General features: G+C 51.1%; 1 protein-coding gene across 9 annotated transcripts in view; it reads left to right on the forward strand.

Annotated features, from left to right (window-relative positions):
* CADM1 (cell adhesion molecule 1) overlaps positions 1-22914 on the forward strand; it is a 140068-nt gene that overhangs the window by 86119 nt on the left and 31035 nt on the right. For all 9 annotated transcript variants that reach the window (XM_036397602.2, XM_036397604.2, XM_054517123.1 and 6 more), the window contains exons 2-6: positions 9129-9275; positions 10161-10313; positions 12674-12811; positions 14484-14639; positions 22224-22323. In XM_036397602.2, coding sequence (XP_036253495.1) covers positions 9129-9275; positions 10161-10313; positions 12674-12811; positions 14484-14639; positions 22224-22323 — 694 coding nt within the window. The remainder of the gene's footprint in view (positions 1-9128; positions 9276-10160; positions 10314-12673; positions 12812-14483; positions 14640-22223; positions 22324-22914) is intronic.

Consider the following 22914-nt stretch of genomic DNA (forward strand, 5'->3'; position numbering starts at 1 on the left):
CCCATTGGGTCTCTGGAGGGCTCCCTGTGCTGGGCAGAGCCATGGAATGGATGTTCCCCATTGGGTCTCTGGAGGGCTCCCTGTGCTGGGCAGTGCCATGGAATGGATGTTCCCCCAGTGCTGGGGTCCCTGGAGGGCTCCCTGTGCTGGGCAGTGCCATGGAATGGATGTTCCCCCATTGGGTCCCTGGAGGGCTCCCTGTGCTGGGCAGTGCCATGGAATGGATGTTCCCCCACAGGGTCCCTGGAAGGGCTCCCTGTGCTGGGCAGAGCCATGGAATGGATGTTCCCCATTGGGTCTCTGGAGGGCTCCCTGTGCTGGGCAGTGCCATGGAATGGATGTTCCCCCAGTGCTGGGGTCCCTGGAGGGCTCCCTGTGCTGGGCAGTGCCATGGAATGGATGTTCCCCCAGTGCTGGGGTCTCTGGAGGGCTCCCTGTGCTGGGCAGTGCCATGGAATGGATGTTCCCCCATTGGGTCCCTGGAGGGTTCCCTGTGCTGGGCAGTGCCATGGAATGGATGTTCCCCCAGTGCTGGGTCCCTGGAGGGCTCCCTGTGCTGGGCAGTGCCATGGAATGGATGTTCCCCATTGGGTCCCTGGAGGGCCCCCTGTGCTGGGCAGTGCCATGGAATGGATGTTCCCCATTGGGTCCCTGGAGGGCTCCCTGTGCTGGGCAGTGCCATGGAATGGATGTTCCCCCAGTGCTGGGGTCCCTGGAGGGCTCCCTGTGCTGGGCAGTGCCATGGAATGGATGTTCCCCATTGGGTCCCTGGAGGGCTCCCTGTGCTGGGCAGTGCCATGGAATGGATGTTCCCCATTGGGTCCCTGAAGGGCTCCCTGTGCTGGGCAGTGCCATGGAATGGATGTTCCCCGTTGGGTCCCTGGAGGGCTCCCTGTGCTGGGCAGTGCCATGGAATGGATGTTCCCCGTTGGGTCCCTGGAGGGCTCCCTGTGCTGGGCAGTGCCATGGAATGGATGTTCCCCCATTGGGTCCCTGGAGGGCTCCCTGTGCTGGGCAGTGCCATGGAATGGATGTTCCCCCAGTGCTGGGGTCCCTGGAGGGCTCCCTGTGCTGGGCAATGCCATGGAATGGATGTTCCCCCAGTTCTGGGGTCCCTGGAGGGCTCCCTGTGCTGGGCAGTGCCATGGAATGGATGTTCCCCCATTGGGTCCCTGGAGGGCTCCCTGTGCTGGGCAGAGCCATGGAATGGATGTTCCCCCACTGGGTCTCTGGAGGGCTCCCTGTGCTGGGCAGTGCCATGGAATGGATGTTCCCCATTGGGTCCCTGGAGGGCCCCCTGTGCTGGGCAGTGCCATGGAATGGATGTTCCCCCAGTGCTGGGGTCCCTGGAGGGCTCCCTGTGCTGGGCAATGCCATGGAATGGATGTTCCCCCATTGGGTCCCTGGAGGGCTCCCTGTGCTGGGCAGTGCCATGGAATGGATGTTCCCCCCAGGGTCCCTGTCCAGCTGCAGGGGGATGGCACCCCCGGGCAGGGATCTGTGCTGAGGGCAGGGTGGGCACAGAGCAGATGGGAGCTCCAGGTGCCAGCTCGGGGTGTGAGCAGTGCCCTGCTCCGTGTGAGGCAGGTGGCAGCTGCTGGCCACCACAGGGCAAAAACAGAGATGACAATGATGGTGACAAACCTGCAAACATGTAAATTCTCTCCTCCTGTGCTCAGGTTTTGGCAGGGTCTGCTGCAGCTTTACCCCTGTGGCAGAGGCAGAAAGGAGTGTGAGGCAGCAGGTGTTGTTGTGGTCAGGGAAATGCACAGAACATGCTCTTTGATTGTGCAAACTGAATATTTGATCTGTGCTTCTTCCTCTTACGCTCCTCCTCAGGGTTTAGCTCCCCATGGAGCAAGTCAAGGCAGGGAAAGGAAATTCCACCTGTGTTTGAAACTCGGGTTTAATCAAGGTCTCCTTCCTTGGATCTGGGCTGTGGGTGTCCTTGGTAGCGATGTAGCTGGAAGATAAATGCAGATAAGAATTCTGTATTAGGGCTCCATTAATAATAAACGTGTGTTGATGCTAACTGAGTGTTATTTAAACACACTAAATGGAGGCAGCAGCCTGCTGGGACCGTCTCGTGTAGCCAAAGCTTCTCCCTTGCTGATGCTGCTGCCAAGCAGTGCTGGGCATGGCAGTGGTGGATTTTGGGTGATGTCCTTGGCAGGCGTTGGCTGCCAGTGATGGCTGAGTGTAAGGGGGAACACGAGGGAAGGGCACCTGACTCTTCCCTCTGAGGGGCCACTCACAGCTTGGCCCTTTCCTGTTCTTCTGATCTCCCTCACTTCTGTCCCTCAGTGTCCCCCAAGAGCCCCTGAGAGTCCTCAGCAGCCTCCCCTTCCCAGATCCTCCCCCAGAAGATGTTCTGTCTTGTTCTGTCTCCCTGGCACGGCCGAGGAGCCGCTCACTCCGGGGTCCTTGGGGGACGCTTGGGTAAACCCCTGACCTTATGGGAGAAGGACAGTCTTTAGCAAGTGACCTTTTGCTGTCTAGGCAATGGACCATCAACTGCTGGAAACAAGGCGAGAGAGCAGCTGCTTCTGTTCCTTAGAAATGTATTAGAAATGTGGAATAGAAAGCTGAGATGTGCAGAGCAGCAGACCCGTGCTGCCACTCCGAATTCTCCCTCGCCGCGTTTGTCCCTCTGGTCAGCGACAGAGCAGATGGATATTGATCCCCAGTGTCCGCCAGCAGTAACCTTTGAAGGGACAGGCGACGTATGGCCAGGGAGTTTGATCTATCAATATCTGGGTAATAGAAAGACAAGGGTGACATCTAATCCCAGCCCAGGTGACAGATCATAAATCTGCGCCAACGGGGCGATTGGCGGCAGCAGGAGTGTGAGGGGAGGGCAGAGGAGCTGCTTCAGTCTGAAACACGCTCTGGCCACAGCCACCGAGGCTTTCATGGCAGAAAAAATGAATTTTTTTCTTTAGGTCCAAAGAAATACTTTAATTTGGCATAACACAGGATTTTTGTTCCTGTACCATTGTGGTTTCAGCCAGTGGAAAGAATTCCCTGGTGCCATTGCATCACATAGACATTCACTATGTTTAAAGTCAGTGCAGCCTCCAGTGTAATTTCGGAGCTATTGTCATCTTTTATTCTTACTCTTTAAGCCAGAAAAGCCATAAAGGTGGCAATGGCATTTTTTTTCTCCACAAATTTAATATCTGTGCAGAACTCGCTTGAATTTGCCGTATATTTCTCTGAAGTGGCTGTTTCACAGCGTAAACTCGCTCCTCACAATAAGTAATTTTTAGCACCATCTTGCACACTGTCTCTGAGTGTGGAGAGCAGCTCAGGGGAAGTGTGACTGCGAGCGGGGAGCGGAGCGGGCGCTGCGGGGAGGCGCCGAAAGCGCTGAGAAAATCTGTGCTGAGAAGGAGGGGAAAGAGGTCCCTGGGACTGCTGGGGCTGCCACAGCCTGTGACAGGGATGAGATCCTGGTGGCTCTGTCCCTGCAGACAGTGCCAGGGAGACTCAAGGAAAGCAGCATTTTGGGAACGGTTTCTGTGAATGCTAATTCCTCCCACTCCTCCTGTTTTCCTTCCTAAATGGAAACTGGGGCTTTGAGCATCACCAGGGGATCCCAAACCTGGCACACCAAAGTTGTCTCAGTTGGTAGAGCCCTTCCTCAGAGCAATTCTCTTAAACCTGGCTGCAGCATAAAGGAAGGATAACAGGCATTAAATGTGAAAGTAAAAATCCAAATACCAGGTGAGCGTTACCGTATCAATTTGCTGTAGTCTGTGCCTCAGAGGGAGACATGGAGCTGCCATACCCCATCCCATCATCCCTGAGCAAGCCTTGCCCAGTTTGGCTCAGCTGCACCTTGCTGGAAAGTCTCTGTTCCCCTTGTGCTCAGCAAGGAATTTTCATGGGCAAGACTCCCCAGTGCTGAATTGCAGCTGACAGACCTGCACAGAACTAACTCAAAAGGGAGATCTTTCTAGAATTCTATTTGTTTGCCACCATCACTTTTTTTGAAGAGCTCTTTGCCTGGGAATTGGAGTTGCTGAGTCTGTTTCTGGCCATGGAGAAGATGCTGAAGAGGGAATAAGAGCTACTTGAATGCAGAAAAATCTCAGAGAAGCTTGACTCAGGGTCACAAAACTGGTAATTACATCTTATTAGAAGAGAAAGTTGCTGTTGCAAAAGGTTAGTTGTGAACCTTGGTGGAAAACAACATTTTCCTCTGGGGTGAGGGCACTGGCAGAACAATTGCTCAGAGGTGCCAGGTCTGGCTCCAGGCTCTGTGGCCTTGGGGGTTTTCCCTTGGGGACTGTGCAGGAGTGCAAGGAGCAGCAGCTGCCTCTTGTCCTGCCCTCCCTGCAGCCCAGCCTCCCACAGTGACCTTCTGGGAGCGGGTGAGAACACCTGTGGTGTGCTGTGAGCACCCACGGAGGATGCAGGCTGGCTTTGGTGGGGCTGTGGGAGCACTGCATTCTGTTCCCCCCTGCTGCAGGACCCTCCTGCTGCACTGGGGCCACACGTGTGTCCATGTGAGCACCCACGGAGGATGCAGGCTGGCTTTGGTGGGAGCACTGCATTCTGTTCCCCTCTGCTGCAGGACCCTCCTGCTGCACTGGAGCCACACGTGTGTCCATGTGAGCACCCACGGAGGATGCAGGCTGGCTTTGGTGGGGCTATTGGAGTGCTGCATTCTGTTCCCCCCTGCTGCAGCCCTGCCCTGCTGCACTGGAGCCACACGTGTGTCCATGTGAACACCCATGGAGGATGCAGGCTGGCTTTGGTGGGAGCACTGCATTCTGTTCCCCCCTGCTGCAGCCCTGCCCTGCTGCACTGGGACCACACGTGTGTCCATGTGAACACCCACGGAGGATGCAGGCTGGCTTTGGTGGGGCTATGGGAGCACTGCATTCTGCCCCAGCCTGTTCCCCCCTGCTGCAGGACCCTCCTGCTGCACTGGAGCCACACGTGTGTCCATGTGAGCACCCACGGAGGATGCAGGCTGGCTTTGGTGGGGCTATGGGAGCACTGCATTCTGTTCCCCCCTGCTGCAGCCCTGCCCTGCTGCACTGGGGCCACACGTGTGTCCATGTGAGCACCCACGGAGGATGCAGGCTGGCTTTGGTGGGAGCACTGCATTCTGTTCCCCCCTGCTGCAGCCCTGCCCTGCTGCACTGGGGCCACATGTGTGTCCATGTGCTCCCTGGGCAGCCTGGTCTCCAGCTGTTGCCCATGAAAAGATGCCATGAAATTAACTCCATCGGCAGCAATTGCCTTTCCCTGCCAGCACAATCAGCGTGGATTGTCTGTTCTTTTCCAAAGTTCAAGTGTGACGACTGCAGCTTTTTAAAGCGGTCTCTCAAGACTTGGAGCCTGGATGCACAGAGCGCCAGTGGCTTCTCCCAGCACTGCCTGGCAGTTCTCCTCTCCCTCCTAGAGGCAGGTCTGCAGGCTAGTTAATGGCCTTTGGGTCCCCTCCTTTTTCCTATGTCCGACCCATGACCAAGAGTCTCTGGTTCTGGTTCTCTTCCTGGAAAGCAGACTGTGATATTTGTGTTAAAGGGAAGAGATGAAGCTCTCAGTGATGGATGAGAGAGCAGAGGAGCTGAGCAGCTCAGGGAGGAGAAGGAGCACAAAGGAGACAAAGCTTCTGGGGAGGTGGATGCTCAGTGTTTATAAACCCACTTGTCTCTGCTCTAACCACCACATTTCCTTTTAGGTACTTGAAACTGATAGATGAATGTTGACATTCAAATGGTGTTAATTCTGGGAATGGAGCTTAGTGTCGCTTTTTTCCTTGAGCACGTGGGCAGTTTGTGTATCTGTGTGAGTTGTTTCTCCTGACTCAATCTATTAAGAGGAATTTTGTTTAGGTTTACGGGCTTACACAGTTCAGGTGTAATGAAAACCCCTCTTCCTTGGAAAGCATTTGTGTCGGGATCCTGCAGACTGAGCCAGCAGGGCTGCAGCTCACGCTGGGGCACCTGTGGTTAGAAATTCCACAGAAATTGAAAAACCATGCTCCCCAGCACGTATTTTTAATCTTTCCTCTTCTCTCCCCGACGCTTCCCTCTAGCCCAGTGTCCTACAAGCGGAGAAAGAATTGATTTTAAATGTGACCGCTGAATATGAGCCAAGGTCCCTGGGCTGTGTCCAGCTGAGGGGAACTTGTTTGAAACACAATTTACTCGTCTGTGTGTGTCTGCAGCCCTAAGAGGAGAGACTGCAGTGGTCTAAGGCAGGGAGACAAGTGCAGAAATTAATTGTACAGGTTGCAGCCAAAGCGTCCCTCCAGCACTGGGTCCCCCTCCTCACCCCCCTTCCAGTAAGTATAAAACAAGGTGTCATTTTTCACCTTCACAGGGAGATTCAGTAAATGAGGCTGGAGAATGGCTTTGGGTAATGAAGGAAGCACACATTGTGTTTTCCCTCCTGGCACTGCAGACACCCATTTGGGTGATTCCCTTGCTTGTTAACACCGGTGCAGGTGTTAGACAGGAGCTCACCCCAGAGACTCCCCCCAGAAAGTGGCTTCCTTTCTGTTCCCATTCCCCTCCCTCCACTCCCTGGAGCAATCCCGTGTACTCCAAGTCAAGATTTTCAAGGCTCTGAGCCCAGTCCTGGACTCTGTCTGTCCATCTGTCCATCACACTGTGGGATGAGGATTTGTCCCTTGTGTTGGAGTCCCAGCAGGAAGCTTTGGTCCGATTCATGCACACTCTGCTGTCACAGTCCCTTCACATGTGATAGATGAAAATCTGTCCCATATCATTCTCTGGGGGCTTTCCATTGGATCTGCTTGTGCTGTGCCCCTCCAAAGCATTGCCAGGATTTAATGTTGGTTCTCAACAGTAATTTTCCTTTGCTTCTCTTAGCTCCTGAGATTCCCTGTTGAGTCCAAATTTCATCTGCCCCCCTCAGCCTGTCCTTTTCTGTTCCAAAACATTGTCACGCTGTGTGTGTGTGTATTTAATGCTCCTCAAAATACATATACACTGACAGTAAATATTTACTGAGAAACTCGCCGAGGTGTTGACAATGAGGATGGGTCTGAAGAGTTCTTGCTTTTCAGTTTAATTTCCAGTTGGTAATTGCTGCTGCTCGTGGAAATAGCTGTGCTGGGAGCAGAGAGGAGCCGATGCCCCAGCATGGGGAGGGGTGCACGCCGTGGCTGGCGCAGCACGTTGGGGTCAGCAGAGCAGACAGGGCTGAGCAGACGCCCTTTGATGGAGAACAAAGAGGCAGAGCCCGGGAGGCTGAGGCTGTTCTGAGCCATGGAGGGGCTCAGCGTGTCCTCGTGTGCTCCCTGCCCACGGTTAACCCGCATCAAAGCCTTCTCCAGAGGGAGCTGGTGCCAGCCCAGGCCGAGGTGCTGGGCTCTGCAGCCATCCATCGGCAGGTTCCATGCAGCAGCATCCCAGTGTGAAAAGCTTCAGTGGCTTGAACTTCAAATAATTTATTTCTAAATTACTTCTACTGTAATTCTTATTAATTCAAATAGTCTTCTAAGCTGATGTAAAATTCAGTAAACGCAAGGAACAGTTTAATGAATTGAAAATAGGATTGAGTCTTTTAAAGTAAATGTAAAAAAATATGCTGGCAATAATTGCTTAGATGGAAATCGAATCTTAATAGCTTTGTTAATGATTTGTAGGGAATATTGCGTTTATGAGAACATATCAAGCTGATCCTTGTGCAAGAACCTTGTTTTGAATGGGTTTGATAAAATTATTCCCCAGAAGCAGTTAGTAATGTTTATTTTTGCTTGAACCACTTTGGAGATGTTTGATTTCATTGATGCCAGGTCTTGGCTGTGGCTGTGCAGGGCTGCTCCAGCACCTCCAGGGCAGCATGTGGCACGGGCAGGGCTCTGCTGTGATGGCCCTTGGGGTCTGCACAGTGGTTAGGGATTTGAGAACAGAATCATTTAGGCTGAAAAAGCCCTCTAAGATTGAGTCCAGCCATTAACGTGTGTCCCCAAGGTTCAAGAACACCACATTAAGGGTGCTGGTAGTGTGTTGGGGTGGCTGAATGCTCATCTTCTGATCAGAGGGCTTTGGGCAGGACCAGCTTCATCCTGATGCCCAGAGTGTGGTGCAGGAGCCAGGCAGAGGTCTGGGACAGGCCCCTCTTGAATGGGGCTGGGGGGTCTGTGCTCCAACATGGGGTTACTGTTTGATAGTAAATCTTCTTGCTGCTCCTCAAAGTTCATCAGTCTGGAGAATCTATCTAAAATTTATACTGAGAGGGCAGAAAAATGTGCCCAGACTTCAGCTTTCTGCCCATCAGGTGTGGAGAGGAGTCTGATGCTTTATCAATCTTTCTCTTTCTCTAATGCACCTTTTTGTCAAACATTTGTTTCCAAGGGATGTCAATTATAAAGGCAAGTTGGAAAGAAAGATAAATGAAGGACATGCAGGGTGAGAGAAAAACTGGGGTTTAAATATGATCCCCAGATTTCCTGTGTGCAGACTTTGTCCCAATCCTGCGTTTTTGGGTTCTGGTGGCTGAAGCAGCTGTGGAGCAGCAGAGGATTCTCTGAGCACCCAGCCTGTGGCATCCTGGCTTCATTTGGAGCATTGCAAATCAAAGTCTCAGTACCTCTCCCACTTTGATTCCCAGGAGTTATGGAAGAATTGAAATGCAAGGCACAGTTCCCAGTGCCGTCCCCCATGTCCTTTGGTGTTCAGGGCAGATGTCTCCTCATTAGGAGGAGAGTTTTGGGGTGGTGACCTGTAAATGATTACAAGGCTCCCACGCCATAATTGCACAGGATCCTTTTTTTCCCCTGCCTCTGGACATTAATAGCACCTGCTGATTACACAGGGTAAGACTGATTCCCTGAAGTCTGCCTGCTCCAAAGGATGAGTGCTTTTTACAGAGGGTTGTTCCTTCGAGTAATTTAACAAGGTTTTTCTGTTGGGAGAGAAAGGGAATTTTTGGTGTTTCTGTGTGGGGCAGCAGTCCTTCTTCCTCTATTCCCATCACAGAGCTCCTTTCTCATTGCTCCTTTACCAGCTGGTTGGGGACCCGGAGTCAGTGGCTCACTGGCTGATGTTCCTCCATTGGTGGCGTGGAGCTTTTCATTCCCAAGTGAAACCCACTGGTGTCATTTCTGCCCTTGAGTCCTGCTTTGCTGTGTCCTGCAGGTCACGGTCAGAACCTGGTGACAGAGGATGTGACCGTGGTGGAGGGGGACGTGGCCACCATCAGCTGCCGCGTCAAGAACAGCGACGACTCCGTGATCCAGCTCCTGAACCCCAACAGGCAGACCATCTATTTCAGAGATTTCAGGCGTAAGTTTATGGTTCCTCCTTTGGTCATGACTCCTCCTGTGCCTCACTTGGGCTCAGGACACGGCATTTGCTGAGATCCCTCCTGTTTGTGCAGTGCTGGGCACTTACAGTTCACTGGTTCTGTGGAGGTAGGTGAGATAGACAATCATAATCTTCCCCTTAATGGAAAACTTCACAGTCCCCTCTAAAAGTCAGAGCATCTTACTTTGCAATGGGAATTGATTGTTGTAATTCAGAGTGAATTGCAATTGAATGCCAAATATTTAGCTGACACAAACAAATTGAACAGGGCGACACCGAGACAGCGCAGCGTTCTCAGGAGTGATCTCTTCAGACCAAAGACTGGAAATTTCAGGACAATCTGTGCTGCTTTATACCCAAACAGAAATCTCTCATCACTTGCATGTCCAGTGGATATGTCTGTCCTGTGGTGACAGTGCCACAGTGGCTGCAGTGAGACACTTTAAATGGTCTGTGTTAGTGTCACTGTGGGGACACGCCTGTCCTCTCTGCCCAGGAAGCAACAGGGCAGGAAAAAAGCTTTAAATTCTACTTCTCCCGATTCCTTCCTCATTTAGGCTGTCCCTGCGTGCCTACAGTTGGTGGTGGGGCTGTATAGACGCCATAAGCATTTCACCTACGCATCCCTAAGCCACCTGGTAATAAAACTATGTCCAAAGATTTGATGCTGTGCCCTGTGATTGGCTCATGTTGATTATTGAGAACCAAAAGATTTTGTAGGTCCAGCTTCAAGGTAGGAAGCAGCTAATGAGGAGCCCAGGGGTGCTCACCTTGATGTGCTGCTGTCTGTGGGCATTTGGGATTGTGGTGGGAAGGGGACGTTGCCCCTCTCTGTGCAGTCACCAGTCTGTGCTTGCCCCACAGCCCTGAAGGACAGCAGGTTCCAGCTGGTGAACTTCTCCAACAGCGAGCTGCGAGTGTCCCTGACCAACGTGTCCATCTCTGACGAAGGGAGGTACTTCTGCCAGCTGTACACCGACCCGCCCCAGGAGATCTACACCACCATCACGGTGCTGGGTAAGGAGCCCGGCAGCCCCCGCACACACAGGGGCACTGGGGTGGGTTCTGTGCAGCACTGGGAGGGCTCCAGCCGCCTGGAGGGGGCTGGAAGCAAGGACTGAACCCTGAGTGCTGGTGGCCAGGCACGTGTGGCACGGGAGCAGTGCTGCTCTGTTTGAGCAGTTCCTGCTGATTAGCAGCAGCTTCTAAGGCTCTATTAGTGGGAGAACCTGAATCAGGGAGGGTGACTTAATGCAAGATCTCACTTGCTGATTAGTTTAAATCTTCCTTCTTTTGCTTAATGAGATTTGGGTCTTAGGTTTCTCTGCGTTGTTAAGTGATGTTTATAAGCAGTTTTACTCTTGCTATTACAGTTATCAACACCTTCAAAGTTTCCGTGCACTTCCAGTGCTCACAGGCACAGGAAGCTCTTCCAGCTCCTGCCTCTAATCGTGCACAGGCAAAAACAGTTTGTTGGATTTGATTTCACTGCTGGCAATGCTGAGAAGGTGTTTAAAAGGAGAATACTCATTTCATTCACCTGTAAGCCAGCGCCGTGTGTCTTTCAAGTGGGAGACATAATGCAGGTTTTTGTTGGGTTTTTTTTAAGCATGAATCATGCTTTAGAACTGAGGGAAAAGTCAGTTTTCTTGCCTTGTACTTCAGTTGTTTTTGAGAAGCCTTTGTGTAATGGCCAGAGTGTGTGCTGCCTTTCCCCCACATCCATAAAGGAGGTGGTTTCTTGTCACCTTTGTCATGTTCTCGGGTCAAACTTCAGCTCAGGAAGCAGGCAAGGATGAGGGAGGTTTATCAGCAGAAGATGAAGGAGGGGTCTTAGTACTTGCATGGAGAGATTGGGCACTGTGGCGCCCGGGATGGCTTGTCTTGCCTGTCTTTTCTATTATTGGCTCCCTAATTAGGGGAGCTAATGAGCCAGGGTGGAGGAGTGGTACTCCATGGTGGCTGCCCCTCCCAGGAGCTTGTTCCCCACCAAAAATCTCATGGCCATCACCCAGCCTTTGACAGAGCTGAAGTTGTATCAAAGACTGATTTTCTGGCCTGCCTGTGATGCTGCCAGCTCGGGAGGGCAGAGGGAGGTGCTGAGGTGTCCCCCTTTGCAGCTGGCATTCGGGGGGAGCTGCACGTTTGCTTCAGCACTTTCATGTCTTCTGTGACACAATATGTAGATTTATTCATGCTTAATTGGAACATGTGAAAGTCTCAAATATGTAGCTCATTCTGTTCTTTTTAGAGAGAAGCCACAAGTGACTAATTAGTCCATTTGATCATCTGGATGGTATTTATACATATTTGTTCTTCATTAGCTTTAAGACCTGTGAGTCACATCTGAACTGTGCAGTTGCTTAATCACATTGATCAGAGCAAAGTTGAGTTTCCTTTGGAAGTTCTGGGATTTTCTGAAGCCGTGACTCTGCCATAAGAGCTCTCGCTGTTCACTTTTTCTTGGGTTTTGCCTTGCTGCTGGTACTTTCATGGGAAAGAGATTCCCTTGTTCCCGTGTCTTAGTTTTTAAGCTCATTTGTCTGATTTCTGGGCTGTGCTGCAGTGGTTGTTACCCCTGAAGTTACAGCCTCTTTCTCAGTATTACTGGATGATTTTTCATTGGGTACAATCTTCCAGCTTTGTGTTTTGGGAGACTCCAGATCTAGGGAAGATGTGTGCTTGGGCAAAGGATGTGGCACTTCCACCCCAAAGGATGTGGCACTTGTGGCTGGGTGTAGATCCAGCTCCCTCCTCCCTTTGGGATGGTTTTGGGGTGGTTTGTGGGGGTGTGATGGGGGGCAGAGCTGTTCCCAAGGGATGCTGTTCCACTCCAGGCTTGTGCTCAGTGGCTTTTCGAGCATCTTAAATGAGGTTGATGTTTGCTGGCCTGCTTCCATGCTCACGGCTGAGCCTTGGAGCTGAACAGCAGGAGAGAAAAATTGCCGTGGAGGTTAGAGGCTTGGTAAGTAATGCAGTGCCAAGTGTCAGCTTTTGTGTTTCCTCTCCTTGTCAGAGAAGTCAGGAAATGTGCACGGAGTCAAGCTGGATTTTTAAATAGCAGCACACACCCGAGCAGCACAGGAGGCTGCGGCTCTCCCTGGAACCGTGCCTGCCTGGGAGAGGGAACAGAAAGTTACAACCCTGATAAGTAATAATTTGGGAGACTGCGGTGATTATTAGGTGGAGAGTGAAAGTGCTCACTCCAATTACTGCAAAACCACCTATCAAAGGGTTTGATTGATTGAAAGATCAAATAAATGCTGGTTGCTTGTTTCCTGCAGTAGATTTTACAGGTTTTCCTCAAGGTTTTGTCCTGTGTTAGCGATCAAAAGATTTTTTTTTTCATCTGGTTTGTGTTGCGTTTTCCATTCCAGTGCCACCACGCAATTTGGTAATTGATATCGAGAAAGAAACCGCCGTGGAGGGAGAGGAGATCGAGCTGAACTGCACTGCCATGGCCAGCAGACCAGCCACCACCATCAGATGGTTCAAAGGCAACAAGGAGCTAACGGGTAGATGTGTCCTCTCAGTCCCTTGCTTTGTTCAGGGAGCTGAAGTGATTTATGTAACGCTGGGTGTTTGTTCTCTGCTGCCAGTTTAAGGGGAAAAAAAAGTAAGAAAAGTAGAGCGAGCTTCTTTGAGCACCAGCTGAGGAACAAAGGACTGTGTGGGCAGACAGATTATTCTCTAACACAGGGGGCTGAACTCCATTTGGTCCTCTGCCTACCTGCCAGCCTCGAGTGCCGGGTTCTGGAGTCCTGCTGTAACTGCAGGTGACCTTGAGGAGCCCAGGGCTGTGCACTGAATTCATTTTGCATGGCTTGTGTAGCTTTCTGCCCTGTTTCAGGTACGAGAGGGATCGTCTGCGCTTTGGGCTGGAAAAATTTGCAATTCACCTTCATGTCTAGCTCTCCCTTGTTTGTAGAGTGTTTTCCCTGTGTTCAGTTGAATATTCATCTAAGATGGGTTTCTCTGACTCCCTGAAGTCTGGTGGCTCCCAGTACTTGCACATTCAAGTCACTGACTCTGATTGCATGTGACACGCTGTTAGTTTAAGTCTGCACGTAGATGTGAGCTTGGTTGACAACACCTTTGTGCTTTACCCAGTCTGAGACGCTGACGGACTCTCTGCAGAAGTCCAGACTCATTACTTCAAACCCACTCCCCTGCAAGGACAGGATAAAATCCTCTATTTAAGCCCAGCACTTCAGAGCATTTGAGCAGGCCACATGCTGGGAGGATGCTGGTACAGGTGGGATGCAAACCTGCTGCCTGGTGCAGTGGTGCCCTGCTGTGTCCCAGCGCCGTGCTGTGCAGGGAGTTAATGATCCCGTTCTGGTTCCCTTCACCATACCAGTGGGCAGCAGGACAAAGTGTTTGTCCCTTTCTGCCTGAGCTGTGCAGCTTCTTGATTGAGTTTTCTTGTGTTAGCAGTCGAATCCCACCTTTGAGTTCCCTGGGAAGAGTGCTGAGCTTCATGTAATACCTCCTTACCCTGCTCAGTCTTCAGATTTTTTTTAACAGAGTAGAGACTGAAACATTTGGCTGTGAGTTTGTGAATCACAGGAAGCGTGGCTTTGCCCATGGGAAAGCTTTTCCTCCAAATATCAAGGGGTGTCTGCATGTGTCACCTGTTTCACTCTCATATATTATACAGCAATATTTGGTGTCTGGAAGGGCTCTGCTACAGAAGTTACTCTTAGCAATTTTGCCTGTAAATTCTTAAATAAAGAGGCACAGATCAGAGCGGAGCTGCGCTGTCAGCGGGCGCTTGCTGAGTTCCTGGGAAAATCCTTTTTCTGCTGTCTTGTCTCGTCTCGTTTTGTCTTGTCTTCCTGCTTGTTTCCATCACGGCATCCCTCAGGCAGCCAGTCCCGAGCTGGGCTCCCCTCCCTCAAACAGAGCACTCCCACCCATCCATGCTGCTTTTAATTAATTTAATCTGTTAAATCGCTTTTGTAGCTGATTGTTGATTCAGGAGTGGGAGGGGATTTGTAGCTCATTGATTTAAGAGTTTGGGGATCTGGGGACGGTGTTAATCATTGCAGTAACATCGCGCGGACTTTGCTTGGCCAGAGGCTGGCAGAGAGGAGGGGATGGGTGTCCCAAGGGAAGGTGGACAGGAGGGAGGGGCCTGGCTGCAGGGTGCTCCCTCACTGCCCTGTCCCTGTGTTCCCTGCCCAGGCAAGTCGGAGGTGGAGCGATGGTCGGACATGTACACGGTGACCAGCCAGCTCCTGCTGAAGGTGGGCCGCGAGGACGACGGCGTCCCCGTCATCTGCCTGGTGGATCACCCTGCTGTCAAAGACTTGCAGACACAGCGTTACCTGGAAGTCATGTGTGAGTAGCAGAACCCTTAATTCTCTTCATATATAAAACTGTGTGCTTGGGAGTTCAGCAACCATTTCCTACACGGTCAAATTCCAACATCGATAAGGATTCTATCCTGTTACACAGAAATCATAAACACAATGTAAGGTAAACACTTCATGGGTGAAGCCACGACTTTCCCAGCCCTCTCTGATACCATAAATACTTTGTTCTCTGATGAAATAACTCTCTGTACATAGAATTTGCATCAAAGGTTTCTGGCTGGGCTTTTAAATTGTCAGAACGGATTAAATCTGAGTATTTTTCTTCTAGCAACCTGCTTACCTCTGAAAAGTGCTTCTCCCCCTCAAAGGAACTGGCCACCCTGGCGAGTTTACTGGAAAAAACTGGGTATTGTGCAAGAGAAACCCAGTGTTGTGCACTGTGAACATACAGCATCGGCTGGATTTGTACATCAGAGAATGGAGCTCTGTGGAATCTGTAGTAGCAGCACTGATTGAAGCCAGCCTATTTCCTGTACTGCTCCTGACATGTTCATTGTTAATAATGCATCTCACTTCCCTTAGGACCTGCTCCACTGTACATGACAGCAGCAAGCAGGTACCTGGAAATAGCTGTGGTCCCAAATGCACCTGGTGGAGATTTTGGAGTGTGTACATGCATCCCTGCGTTCTGAAACATCTCCCAAAAGCAAAGTGGGGTGGTCCCTACAGCGAGGCCGTGTGCTTGGAAAGCCAGGCCCTGAGACAATTCAAAGCCCTTGTTTTTGTAGGGTCCCTTCAACTACATCACACTGAAAGGAGGAGAGGAAGTTTGGTAATTATTTATTTCATCTGCTTCATTATGTAGTTTCATTATGAACATCTTGGTTACAATTCTCGTATCTCCGAAACTAGCGGGAAGTAATGTTCCTGTAATGAGGAAAACAGGAATGATCAGATACTGCCTAAATTGACAGATACGAGATTTCTTGCGACTGTGCTAATGTGTAATTCATTTATGCAAACTTAATGTCCATTAACATTTCTTGCAGAGCTCCATTAGCTTTAATAATACATTAGCACCTTTGTGAGGCGTGATCAAATACTTAACGGGGAAGAGCAAGAAATGCCATCTACCCTGTTGTGTGAGGGGATTGGAACTCACTGGGCTGGAAGGGCATTGGACAACCTTGAGGCTTCCTCTCAGAAATCTCTCTGCAATCCTGGTGATTTGGTGGAATAGGATAGTGCCACTGTTTCGGGGGGAATAAAGCGAACATTTCGTCTCTTCTTCCTCAAATCAATCCCTCCTCGGCCACTTCGGTTTGCAGCCTTAGGGGTTGCCCATGCAATGAGGGCAAAGCGCCCCTAAAGCACAGTTCTTTGTTCAGCTCCTGCACTGGAGGCCCTGCTGGATCCTGTGCACAGGTTTCTGCCCTTACTGCTGATTTTTGCATCTCCTTGGGCTGTTCCAGAGCTGTTTGTGGGAATGAGGCACGGATCCTCCTCGGGAGGGAACGGGGATGAGCAGGAGAAGGGAGTTCAGACTGATTTGGTTTTATGTTCTGATTTAAACTCTGAGCTTGTTAAAAGTAATTACGTTCCAATGTGGGGACCTGCCCCCGTTAGCCCAGTCTGTTCCTTGAGTGGGCAGCAGCAGATGGCCAGAGAGGAGCCCCAGCCCAAGAACTTGTCCTGCATTGTGACCTTGTGGCTCGATGGTCTGGAGCTTGGCCAGACACCTGCATTTCATCCCTGCTGCAGGGCTTTAGCTTGAAGAAAAGGCAGTTTCAGAGCAAACTCTTACCCTGGAGCTTCTGCTGTCTGACAGTGATGATTTGTTGGCCAGTGGGAGAGTGTGGCAGGAGGAAGAGCCTCTTGTCCTTGCACACAGGCGTCTCCATCAGTGCTCCCACAGAGCTCTGCCCTTAGGCTCCTGCACTGACACCTTCTCAGCTGATTTTGGATGTGGAATGTGCAGCAGGGGATGCTTCTCCAGCTCCTGTCCGTGCCTCCACTGTCCATGGCGTGTCCTTGCAGGCACCCGGCTCCCAGCTCTCTGCTGCAGCAACCCTGGGAATTCCTGGCTCATCCCGTGTGGATGTGGCTGCTTTCCCTGCAGCAGCTCAGTTACCTGGGCTGCCTGTTCCACTCTCTGCTCTGATGTTCCTCTCCCCACAAATCCTGCCTGCTCCCCTCATGGGCACAGCGGATCCGCCCCTTCAGAACATCAGCAGGGCACAAGAAAATGTTTTTCTCAGCAGATGTCGTATTTCTCTGCACTTAATGTATCCAACTGGAGCATGAAATGTGTTGGGGAAGGACAGGAGGATGATGGATGGAGCCGCTCAGATAATGAGGTATTTTTTGTCTGACTAAATTTCAGAGTAGGGAGATATTTTTTTCTGAGATGCAACTAAAAAGTTGTGGGGTTTGTTTTCCAAGAAAAAAAAAGCAGAAAACAAAAATGCTGGGTGTTAACTTGTCCTATTTATGGAGTAAGCCATTTGCTGCATATCTGCCCTGGCACAGCATGGCCCATGGTGAAGTTGGAGGTGAATGCCTTCTCGTGGCTGTAGGGTGTGTTACTGAAAAGAAATCTCTGTGAAGGAGCAGTGTGACATGTGTGAAACCCTGCCCTGGCCCCTCTCAAAAGCAAAGCAGGGCCGGGCTGAGAGCGTGCTGCCCTCACAGGGGCCGCAGCACTCCCATGCCTGAGGAGCACCCTCAGCCCCGGCAGGCACGGTGGCCCTGGAGTGGGAACGTCCCCAGCTCTGCTGCAGCCGCTGCGTTTCTGTGGATCCCTCAGTGAGCGATGGGAGACCAGTGCGTTGGGTGTAATTTTAGAAAGGAAATGGAGCAACAAAATGCATTAAAATGTCGTTAAGGAGCTGAATGGAACCAGATATTCTGGGAGACGTGCGAGTTGAGCCCTTGCTGCTCTCATTATGTGACACTGGAAGCGAGCGTCGGACCTGGAGTTTGGCCTTTTCTCTGGGCTGGCTTTTTGTCCTTTTCTGAAGTTATAATTACCTGTGCATTCATTTTTGTAATACCTACTTGTGTACCTTTAAAGCCTGCCCCAGTGGAGTCTTGTTGCAGCCTCTGCTGTTGCGACAGGAGAACTTTTTGTGCCCAATTGTGTTTAAAATCAGCCACATACGTTTGCTGCTGCATCTCCAGTAATCCTTACATTTCCGTCCAGTACAAATATTAATTGCATAGTTTGCAGTGAAGTTATTAACATCAATGTAATTTATCATCTGGAGATCGCTAAAAGCGAATAAATGAGTTGTTTTGTTCAGCGAGGTGTTGACCCCTTCAGAAACTTTGATTTAAAGCTGTTTTTTTTCTTTTAGTGAATATGAAAAGCACCACAATCAGCCGAGTGTTCAGTTATTTGATTTTCTGGGGCATTAGCCACTCTTGTTTGTGACATTTCCCAGTTGGGTGCTCGTTTGTGAGCTCATTAATAAGGTTTTCTCGGAGGAATGTTGTTGGGAGCACGGAGCGTGTGGGGCGACCAGGGCTCTGCCATTTGCAGGCATTAAGCAGCAGAGTGTGCTTAAATATTAAAAGAGAAGTGTTTATCCCCAAAATGCCTGTCGGGCTCTGGCATTCCTTTTCCTGCAACAAGCAACATGATTAAATTGCTTTCGTTAAGGGTGAATTTTGCAGAGTCGTGTTTGGGGTTGACAGGCTCTTCCAGACAAGCTGTGATCTGCCAGTCCTGCTCATTCCTTATTTTAGACACGGGATCTATTTATTGAATAGATTTCTGTATTTTGGCTGAAAATCAGCAGTGCAGCCTCTCGTCCTTGTCAGAGGTGAGGAGCAGGCAGGGGATTGCCAGGCTGGGCTGGCTTTGACGCAGAGTGCATTCCTGATCAGCAGCCCCGCTGGATATTGCAATAAAGGTGGCTGTTGTTTACACCTGAGGATCAGTGTTAACTTTGCTGACTCCTTTTAATATTGAAAAACACATTTTTCCTGCTCTTCCCTGAGTGAGATCAGAGACTCCCACAAGTCAGTTTTTTGAGCAGCTCTCTTTGGCACAGAAGAGAGCGGGGATGAGGAGCTGGATGAAGCAATGCCCACCTGAAGGGAGATGTGCTAAGCATTATCTGGGAAATGCTGAGGCTGGATTTACCTGCGGTGGGCAGGAACGTGGCTTGGCCCGCGGATCCTGCTCCCAGGGATGCCATCTGGCGTCAGGTTTGCCAAGAGGTACGTCAGCAATTCGTGCAGGGATCAGAAAACGGATTTTAAACTTGGACCCGGCCGCTCCTCGCCTGGCAGGGGCCAGAGCCTGCTCGGCTGAAGCACTGGCAGAGCCCACCTTGGCCGCTCCTCTGCCGGCTGGGGCCTGGCACTGCCACAAGCGCCACGTGCTGGTTTCCCAGCACTTGGGAAGAGCCTTCTGGCTGTTTCCAGCCCCACAGGGAGCGTGTCCTCTGGGCAGGGTGCGCTGGGCTGTGCCCAGGGGTGGTCAGCGAGGGTCCCAGGCCTGCCAAACCTGCCTGTGCAGGCTGGGGGCAAGGAGCTCGCCTGCCTGGGCTGGCCTGATGAAAGGAAACGGGTGGAAATAATAGGCTTAGGCTTTTGTAAGGCCCCGAACTCGGTGTAATGTTTTATCTCGGCTGATTAATGACATCTAAGCATTATCGATGAAGTGCATGTTTAAATGGATTAAGAAATCACTAACTGGCAGATCTCAAAGGATAGTCATTAGGGAGTAATCAGCAGTGCTGGTATTTTTAGAGGGAACGCAGGGGCCTGGGTGCTTGGCCTGATGCTGTTCAGTTGAAGCATTTGAAGTTCTTAAAAAGTCACTGTTAATAATCTTTGCTGATGGCACAAAAATGGGGCGAGCAGCTAAAAAAGGAAGAACTGGGACAAATGCAGAATAACTGGAGTGGTTTGGTAGGCTCCCAAGCACGGAGCTTGAGCGCTGTGAAAGTCAATGGGTACTGGCTTCGGTGGCCAGTGGCATCCTGAGGGGAGGGGAGGGTTTTGGGGTGCATGGTCCCTCTGGGGCTGCAGCCCCCAACAGACCCCGGTGCATGGGCACGCGCCGTGCCTGTTGTGAGAGAAATCTCATCAAACACAGAATGGCTTTGTAATAAGTTTTTCAAATTGGCTGCTGCTACAGTGTAACCTTTAGACGACTGGTATTTAACCTTGTATATCACTCTGAGCTTTTGAATGAATTTAGCTTAATAAAGGTGCCTTATTAAATTACGAGGCTGTTTTTTTTAAGCTGCTAGAAAGAGGCGTAGTAGGAAATAGCTGTGGGTTGTTGGGTCTAATTGGCTGCCATGGAGCATGCAGGGCCTCGGGTGCACAGATGCAAGTGTTTATTTTTATGTAACAATCCAGTGGTGTGATGCTGTGAAGTTCCAAGCTGAGGATTTTCGGGGGCTGGTGAAAGCTGCCACTTCTTGCCTGGTGTCCTGTGTTACTGTCCGAGGTGGTCATCCCCCCACGTCACAGAGCTGCAGACAGCACTGCTGGAACGTGTCCTGTGGAGCAGGGGCAGACAGCTGGAGCATCCTTGGAGCCCATCAGAGCTCTGTCCGTGTGCTGCTAAATGTCACAGGAGCCGGGCTCGGGGTCCCAGGGCGCTCGGCATTTCACAAACCTGCGCTCCGAGTCCATCATCTGCAGGAAATACACTGACTTGCTGTGAGGCAGGTGTGAGCACTGCAAGTAGGATTTAAGATTGTCTAAAAGCACGTCCTTAAACAAAGGGAGAAAGGCACCACTGCCCCTCCAGATTCTTGAGTGGAATTTTTTTTTCATGCCATGAGCCTAATGCCAGCCGGTCCTCTGGAGTGTCCAGCCATCCCTCTGCATCCTTCAGGCTCAGGTACATTTTCCTAATGCCCTCTGTAACTCCCAGCGTGCTGACAAGTCCTTTGCTGTGGTAACTCTGTTGGGAAGTTCTTGGCTTCAGCAGTGTTGACACATGTGCTGATAAACCCAGATTCCTGTTGCAGGTGACACCTCCACAGTGCCTGGATCCAAAGGGGCCGGGTCCACCTCACTGCCACTCTTGGTTTGATGAAGCTCCTGGGGCTGGGAAAGTGGCAGTGGAAGGGCTCACCCAGCTTGGTGGGAGCTCGTGGAGCTGGCAGTTTGTGCTCAGTACAGTGAGCCTGGGTGTATTCCTCCTCATTTCCATAAGTAATTGTCATTAGTAAACAGCTCATTAGAAATACTAAACTTACCTAATGGGAAGGGGATGCAGCAGGAGAGGCAAACAGTTAAAGGAGGTGTTTCAGTCCCCGTGTGCTGAGTAAACTGGGCTGGGATGTTTCCTGCTCCTCCCATGTAACACCATCCACGTTCCTGGCACGGGCTGGTGGTGGTGGTGCTGCTGCAAGCACATCAGAAGTGGGGAGCAGATGCCGTGGGGTGGGAATTGTGGACGGGAGTGGTGAGCTCAGTGCTGAGGATGTGGCAGGTGATTTATTTGCTGCATAACACCCGGGTGAACTTGTCCTGCCCTGCTCCTTGTGCAGAGCTGTTGCCACTCCAGGGCGCACCGAAGCTGCCCCATGTCCTGTGGGCCTGGGACTTGTCCCCTCCGCCGGTGACACCCCAGAGTGCTGCCAGCACCCCCAGCCCACAAGGACAGCCCAGCTCCAGAGCTGCAGGAAGCATCTGTAACAGGGATTAGTTGATGAAATGTTGTGGTAGTGTCATCTCAGGAGAGGATTTACTTGTGTAGCTTATTCCATTACTGAAAATTATGAGAGTTTAAATTGGTTAAATCCTGACACGCGGGTTTTTTTTCCTAATCTCTATTATTCCATAGGAGGCATGTTAATGAGTTAAACACAGTTAATAAAATGCAGCCAGCCAATATTTTGGGTAGCAGTTACTCTCAAAGGAAATAGAAACATTTAAATGGTTTCAACCTTTATGCATACTGATTTTTTTCCTTCCTTTGTACCTTACAGTTGAGTAAATTCCTGAAAAATATCTATGGCTTAATGGCACTTGTAGCCTTGAATTGATTTCCTGCACTGATAATGTTTTAGCTACAGCTCAGATTGCGTTTTTAATCTCTGTTTCAGTCATGGGAGGTAATGAATTTTTTAATTGTGGACTCTAGGTTTGTGGTTTTGGCTCTTTTTTTCCTGCAGGGTCTTACTAAAGTGTTGTTGAGTTGGCTCCCTAACTATCCATGCTTTAATTCTCTGTTTATTGTAGGATTTACAGGAGCTTCATCCGGAGAAAACGCAGCCTCCTGTTGTTTACACAGAGGCAGGGGTGGCTGTGGCTCTGTTTGTGTCTCTAACCAGCATCTCTTGTCCAGCACAGTTAGCATTCGTGGACTCTGGGGCTGTGGTGCAGGAATCGCTGGTACCCCACCCTTCCATCCTGGGCACCACGAGTCTCTGCAGCTTCCCCTCAGCACAAGGACGAAGGAGTTCCTCTCAGCTGGAGCCAGCTCAAGGATGAGCTGTGCAGCAGGAGCCCTTCCTGGGCAGCACGGGGCCGTGGGCGCTCGCGGTGCCGCCAGCCCCAGCCGCTCCTGCTGCCGGCACCGAGCGGGCACAGGGGCACGGCCCGGGGCTCACCTGGCGTGTTTTGTGTCCTGCAGATAAGCCTCAAGTGCGGGTTTCTCAGAATTACCCCTTGCAAGGCCTGACGAGAGAAGGGGAGCCGCTGGAGCTGACGTGCACGGCCTTTGGAAAGCCACAGTAAGTTGGACCCTTCCCAGGGTGGGCCGGTGGTGACGGGACATTGTGCGGCCACTGTTCCTGTTGCCATTCTCTGCTGTGAAGACAGTGTCCCAGAGCGAAGGAGAGAGATGCTTCCTGCACCCAAACAGCTGCTGGACTTGCATTTATTCCCGTGCACCTAATGGCCAAGGAATTTCCCCTGGAAAGCTCCTAGGAGAGCTCTTCCTGGCCACCATGCAGCAGCCTTCGGGTGCAGCAAGGCAAGGCTCCCAGCTGGACACCTCTTCCCCCAGGGAATGGCTTGGGTGGCATTAATCTGCAATTAATCATGGGTTTGGTTCATCTGCAAGAGCAAGGTTGGGAGCTGCAGTTGTGGCCCCTGGAGGTGCCGGTGTGTGGACACCCCCCAGCACCACAGCACTGGGCCCTTGGGGAAGTGGGATGGAGCCCCAGGTAAGGCAGTCCGTCCTTCTGCTCAGACTGACTGTGTGATGGTTTTGCTTCCCCTTGGTGCCTCGTGTGGTTTTTATAGAATACCAGTTTTATTCTCTCTCCTCTTCTTGCCAAGCCCTTGAGGCTTTCTTAGGCAGTTGAAGAAATTTATGCATC

This window comes from Molothrus ater, chromosome 22 (assembly GCF_012460135.2).
Source record: "Molothrus ater isolate BHLD 08-10-18 breed brown headed cowbird chromosome 22, BPBGC_Mater_1.1, whole genome shotgun sequence".
NCBI lineage: Eukaryota > Metazoa > Chordata > Aves > Passeriformes > Icteridae > Molothrus > Molothrus ater.